The sequence below is a fragment of the Lupinus angustifolius genome, chromosome LG20 (assembly GCF_001865875.1).
Source record: "Lupinus angustifolius cultivar Tanjil chromosome LG20, LupAngTanjil_v1.0, whole genome shotgun sequence".
NCBI lineage: Eukaryota > Viridiplantae > Streptophyta > Magnoliopsida > Fabales > Fabaceae > Lupinus > Lupinus angustifolius.
In genome coordinates, this window is record NC_032028.1 from 18,497,328 (window position 1) to 18,503,473 (window position 6,146).

At 35.4% G+C, this 6,146-nt stretch overlaps 1 protein-coding gene across 1 annotated transcript; it reads left to right on the forward strand.

Annotated features, from left to right (window-relative positions):
- Positions 759-5,597, forward strand: LOC109336046 (cell division control protein 48 homolog D). Its single transcript, XM_019572389.1, has 10 exons — positions 759-880; positions 985-1,150; positions 1,881-2,109; positions 2,648-3,414; positions 3,500-3,721; positions 3,858-3,929; positions 4,016-4,297; positions 4,511-4,870; positions 4,971-5,455; positions 5,511-5,597. The coding sequence occupies exons 1-9, from the start codon at positions 852-854 to the stop codon at positions 5,271-5,273; spliced, it is 2,430 nt and encodes an 809-aa protein (XP_019427934.1). The 5' UTR covers positions 759-851; the 3' UTR covers positions 5,274-5,455; positions 5,511-5,597.

Here is a 6,146-nt window from a genome sequence, read left to right on the forward strand (position 1 = left end):
ATCTCCTCATCAAGAAAAAAAATGAAAGAAATTATATGTTTGAATTGCACATGGAAGGAATGCTCCTTTATGCATATTCCATTACCTTAATAGAATATATAGCAAAATAGTTTTCTATTTTTAAGAATAGGATGTTAGTCTCTAAGTTATTTAGGAGATTCTAAAGCTTGGAGTGAAATGTTGTGATGATATCTATTTTAAGTTTTTTTTTTTATAATAAAATATTGAGAATAAAATATATTTTGGTGTAAAGAGATAAATTATCTCATCCAGACATTAAAATCATGATATATGTCTTACTTCATAATTTTTTATAAAAATATTTCTAAAATTTAACAAAATAATACACATATCATATTTGCGGGATGTTATCATTTATTCTACTACCTACTCCTAAGAAAATTGTACCCATGTTTTGAACATTTTAAATTTTGGTCTCTAAGGTTGGATCTGCATCAATTTGAAAAACTATAAAACCACCCACTTAATCTCTAATTAATCACTTTAAAAAAAAATCTCTAACTACTTTGTTTCTCTCTCCATATTCACATGATATCATATCTATAAGCAATAATTAAGGAGATTCTAATAGAAATTATCTATACATGTAAAATATCAAGAAAAAGAAACTATCTAAGTTGATTTACAAAGGTGAAATGCTAAATATTTGATTAGTTACAAAATTATTTAAAAAGCACATTCTTTATCATAAAAAAAAAGATTTATGTAATTTAATCTAAGAACAGCTTTTACTTTTTTTAAATAATTAAAAAAACTTTCTCTAATTATAAATATCCCTTTTTTTCTCATTACTTCAATTACTTTCTTCACTACTCTTTCATCTTTCAACCATGGCTAACCAATCTGAGTCTTCAGATTCGTAAGTCTCTTCCTTTTCACATCCCCATTCATGTTTCTATCTTCAATTTCAATTACTTGTTTTCAATTTTGATTTTTATTGATTCTACTTTTTTGTGTTTTCAGTAAGGGATCGAAAAGGGATTTCAGCACTGCGATCTTGGAGCGGAAGAAAGCGCCGAATCGGCTCGTTGTTGATGAAGCTATCAACGATGATAACTCCGTCGTCGCGCTTCACCCTGATACTATGGAGAAGCTTCAGCTCTTTCGTGGTGATACTATTTTGATCAAGGTAATTTGGTATTTTAATCATATTAGGGTTTTGGGTTGTGTGATTGTGGAGTTGAATTGAAAAGGGTTGTGTTTTTTTTGTGTGAGCGCGAGGGTTTTGTAAGATAAGACTATTTCATTCAAGTTGATTGTATTTTCCACAGAGTTAGGGTTTTGAATTGTTGATTGTAAAATAGAATTGAAAAGTCTTGGTTTTTATGACGGTTTTGAATTTAAGAAAGGCTTAATTAGTGATTAAAATATATTGATTTCCTTATCTGCTGTTTGAGTTTAGGTTCAAATTTCATTGACTGTTGGGTTTAATCAGACCCAGCACTCTTGATTAGAAAGATTCGATGTAATTTTAATCATAACATTGTGGCTCCCTTGTCTCTTAACTTCAGTGGTAATCTTATTGTTATAGGGTTAAGATCTTATTTGGTGTTGACTTACCTAATAAGAGAAAATCTTGTGTAGTGAATGATTTTTGTTGTTAGCTTTCTAACTTTCTTTTTTGGTAAAAATTTTTCATTTGGCGCAAAAGATTGAATTTGTTCTTTGCTTACATATTAGATATGCTTGTTGGTATAAAATTGTAAATGCTATGAAAGATGTGGGGGCAATTTCCGTTAATGACCAATATTTATATTTTATTTTTAGTTATCAGTTTTTTGGTTGGAAAATGCATGGTAATTGTAACAGCATAGCACTCCTCTTTAATTGTTTGTTTTTTGGTTGCTTTTGATCTTTAGGGAAAGAAAAGGAAAGACACAGTCTGTATCGCACTTGCTGATGACACTTGTGATGAGCCAAAGATAAGAATGAACAAGGTTGTGAGAAACAATCTTAGGGTCAGGCTGGGAGATGTTGTCTCCGTTCATCAATGTCCTGATGTCAAATATGGAAAGCAAGTCCATATTCTTCCCGTTGATGACACTATTGAAGGGGTTACTGGGAATCTGTTTGATGCCTACCTAAAACGTCAGTTACTATTTTATCGTTTTTCTTTGACCATACATGTGCTTTTCCTCCTTCTCTTATTGAATTTTCTTTCTTGGTATTTGCCGTATCATATCATCCATTCCTTTTTGGCTTTTGTCCATAAATTGTTTTGATAATGGCTAAATTATTTTTTAGAAGAATACTTAGTTGTCAGCATTGAAAGTTGATGATCCTCATAAATAGATAATGCACTTCCTGTGTTATGGGAAGTTCAATATGATGAGTTACACATGAGTTCATTTATCTAAGTGTCTTGAGTTTATACACGAAGTCCATGCTTACTAAATGATGAAGAAAATAGTCTTTTTCCGGAAATATTTAGTTCTGAGTTTATAATTGAATACCAAGCATTTGTGTAGTTTTATTCCATATATTCCATAAGCTCTTGAAGTCTAATGGATTCAGGTCATCTTACAACTTCGCTCTGTTATTTTCATATTCATCCTCTTAGCTCCCTGACATATGCTTGTTGAATTCTATTTCATTATGAATACTAAGTCCTGCTTTAATTTTGCAGCGTATTTCTTGGAGGCATATCGTCCAGTGAGGAAGGGTGACTTTTTCCTCGTAAGAGGGGGGATGAGAAGTGTAGAATTCAAGGTTATTGAGACTGACCCTGGTGAGTATTGTGTTGTTGCTCCTGACACCGAGATCTACTGTGAAGGAGAGCCTATTAAGAGAGAAGATGAGAATCGATTAGATGAGATTGGTTATGATGATGTTGGTGGCGTAAGAAAGCAGATGGCTCAGATTCGGGAACTGGTTGAATTGCCACTGAGGCATCCACAATTGTTCAAGTCTATTGGTGTTAAGCCACCAAAAGGAATTCTGCTCTATGGACCCCCTGGGTCTGGTAAGACTTTAATTGCCCGAGCAGTTGCAAATGAAACTGGTGCCTTCTTTTTCTGCATCAATGGCCCTGAAATCATGTCAAAGCTGGCTGGTGAAAGTGAAAGCAATCTAAGGAAAGCATTTGAGGAAGCTGAGAAGAATGCACCCTCCATCATCTTCATTGATGAGATAGATTCAATAGCTCCAAAGCGGGAGAAGACTCATGGTGAAGTTGAGAGGAGAATTGTTTCACAGCTCTTGACCCTCATGGATGGGCTTAAATCACGTGCACATGTTATTGTTATGGGAGCTACAAATCGTCCCAATAGCATTGACCCTGCTCTTAGGAGGTTTGGAAGGTTTGATCGGGAGATAGATATTGGTGTTCCAGATGAAGTTGGGCGCCTTGAGGTTCTTCGTATCCATACGAAGAATATGAAGCTTGCGGAAGATGTAAGATTGATTCTTTTCCCACTTGGTTGTGTTTTGATTTGAACGTTCCAAAATCTGACAAGTTTGAACATTGTTCTTTTTTCAGGTTGATTTAGAAAAGATTTCTAAGAACACCCACGGCTACGTTGGTGCCGATTTAGCTGCTTTATGTACTGAAGCTGCACTTCAGTGCATCAGAGAGAAAATGGACGTAATTGATTTGGAAGATGATACCATTGATGCTGAGATACTGAACTCAATGGCGGTGACAAATGAGCATTTCCAGACTGCTCTTGGATCAAGTAACCCTTCTGCTCTCCGAGAAACAGTGAGTATTTTAGCAGTTTCTTGTATCACTGCTAAATTTCCTTTCCTTGCTTTCCCTTCCTTGCCCGACACCTTTCCTGATTATACCCCTTCAAACGTTGGTGTATCTGTAACCTTGACTTTGCTAATGAAACCAGGTTGTTGAAGTGCCCAATGTCAGCTGGGAAGATATTGGGGGTCTGGAAAATGTTAAGAGAGAACTTCAAGAGGTAACTTGAGCTCTTGCACAGAGTCACATTACTGCAATTGTTTAATCTCATCTGCCTTTTGGTGTTAATAATGTTTTCTTTTGCAGACTGTTCAATATCCAGTGGAACACCCTGAGAAATTTGAAAAGTTTGGAATGTCACCTTCAAAGGGGGTTCTTTTCTATGGCCCTCCTGGTTGTGGTAAAACCCTTCTGGCAAAAGCTATTGCCAATGAATGTCAGGCTAACTTTATCAGTATCAAAGGTCCTGAGCTACTGACAATGTGGTTTGGAGAAAGTGAGGCTAATGTGAGGGAAATTTTTGACAAGGCTCGTGGTTCTGCTCCATGTGTCCTATTCTTTGATGAACTTGACTCTATTGCAACTCAGGTTTGTACCATACAGTATGCTGTGATTTGGACATCAGGCAAAGTTCATTGATTTCTGAAGTATATCAATTTTCATTTTAAATAATTAAAATATTGTTAATTACCTTGGGGCAAAGACTTTGATGTTGTGTAGATAATTAGTGTTCGTCTAGGCTACTGTAATTATCTGGACTTGTTAACTACGTCTAAATCTATCGCACACTTTGTCTTGCAGAGAGGCAGTAGTGTAGGAGATGCTGGTGGTGCCGCTGACAGGGTTTTGAACCAACTGCTTACGGAAATGGATGGGATGTCAGCAAAGAAAACTGTGTTCATCATTGGGGCTACTAATCGACCAGACATCATTGATCCTGCTCTTCTGCGACCAGGCCGTCTAGACCAGCTGATTTATATCCCTCTTCCAGACGAGGAATCCCGTTATCAGATCTTCAAATCTTGCTTGAGAAAATCCCCCATTGCAAAAGATGTTGACCTAAGAGCTCTTGCCAAGTATACTCAAGGCTTCAGTGGTGCTGACATTACTGAGATTTGCCAGCGTGCATGCAAGTATGCTATAAGAGAGAATATCGAGAAGGTACTGTTCCATTTATTAATTAAGTTCGTTGACAATTATAGGAATTGTTATATTGGATTCAGCTTAAGCTAACCCAAAAAAAAAAACGTTTTTTTGGCAGGATATTGAGAAAGAAAGGAGGAGAAGTGATAACCCGGAGGCCATGGAAGAGGATATTGAAGATGAAGATGTAGCAGAAATCAAGGCTGCCCATTTTGAAGAATCAATGAAGTTTGCGCGAAGGAGTGTGAGCGATGCCGACATTCGCAAGTACCAAGCATTTGCCCAGACATTGCAGCAGTCAAGAGGGTTTGGAACTGAGTTCAGGTTTGCAGATAATACCAGCTCTGGTGCTGCTACCGCTGCTGCATCTGACCCATTTGCAAGTGCTGGTGGAGCTGATGATGATGATCTTTATAGTTAGATTAAGCTTGTGCTTTTGTTTTTATTTATGAACGGATGGTTCTACCTTGTTTATGTACTTCTCATTTTCTTTCTGCATGAAATCTCCGAGGCTTACATTGGATTATTGTCTTTTGGTGTCAGTCTCTTTTGAAACTTTGAAGGAATTACTGTATAAAGACAGCTTCTGAAACCATTGTCCTAGTTCTTGGGTTCCACTACCTTTATTTTTTAGCAAAATACTCCCATTTTACTGCAGATCACACTCGTAAAATTGAGATGAATTCCTTAGGTTCGGGTGGTCTCATTCTCAAATAAAAATATGGCACATGTATTATTTTGAACATGTTATTTTATAGATTATAAAGAGATGAGAGTCATAAAATATATTTATGAGAGGTTTCTCTTCCTCCATTTCTTCTAATAATTAATTTGCAAGTAGACTCTCTCTACATTGCTAACCTTATAAGCCTATGAATTACAATATTTTGATAGAGATTAATCTTGTCCAAAAGGCTTTTGGAAACTGCAGCATGGACAAAAATATATTATCTTTATAGTCTCAATTATAAGAAGAAGAAAAAAACAGTTTTTGGTCTATAAGAAATTTAAGTAACTTTATAGTTGTCTAAGGGAAAGAGAAGGAGAAAGATAAAAGGGTTAGGAAGGGAATGGAAAAACAAAGAAATCCTCCTCCTTATTTGAGAGTATAAAATTTAGAAGAGAGAGGGTAAACTAATGATAATTTAACAATATTTTTTTTCTTTTAAAAATGTAGTTAACAATGAGAAATGAACAGTAATGTACAATTATATAATATTACTAAAAATATTTAACTATTTTAACATTTTATCTCCAAAAAATCTCAAATTCGGGGAACTATTAAAAATAGACA

What these genes read in the sequence shown, in the direction of transcription:
- LOC109336046 (XM_019572389.1), top strand. Translation starts at nt 852, where the DNA reads ATGGCTAACCAATCTGAGTCTTCAGATTC. An exon ending in CTTCTGCTCTCCGAGAAACA is followed by an intron (nt 3,722 to 3,857) that starts GTGAGTATTTTA and finishes TAATGAAACCAG; the next exon opens with GTTGTTGAAGTGCCCAATGT. An exon ending in TTGACTCTATTGCAACTCAG is followed by an intron (nt 4,298 to 4,510) that starts GTTTGTACCATA and finishes TTTGTCTTGCAG; the next exon opens with AGAGGCAGTAGTGTAGGAGA.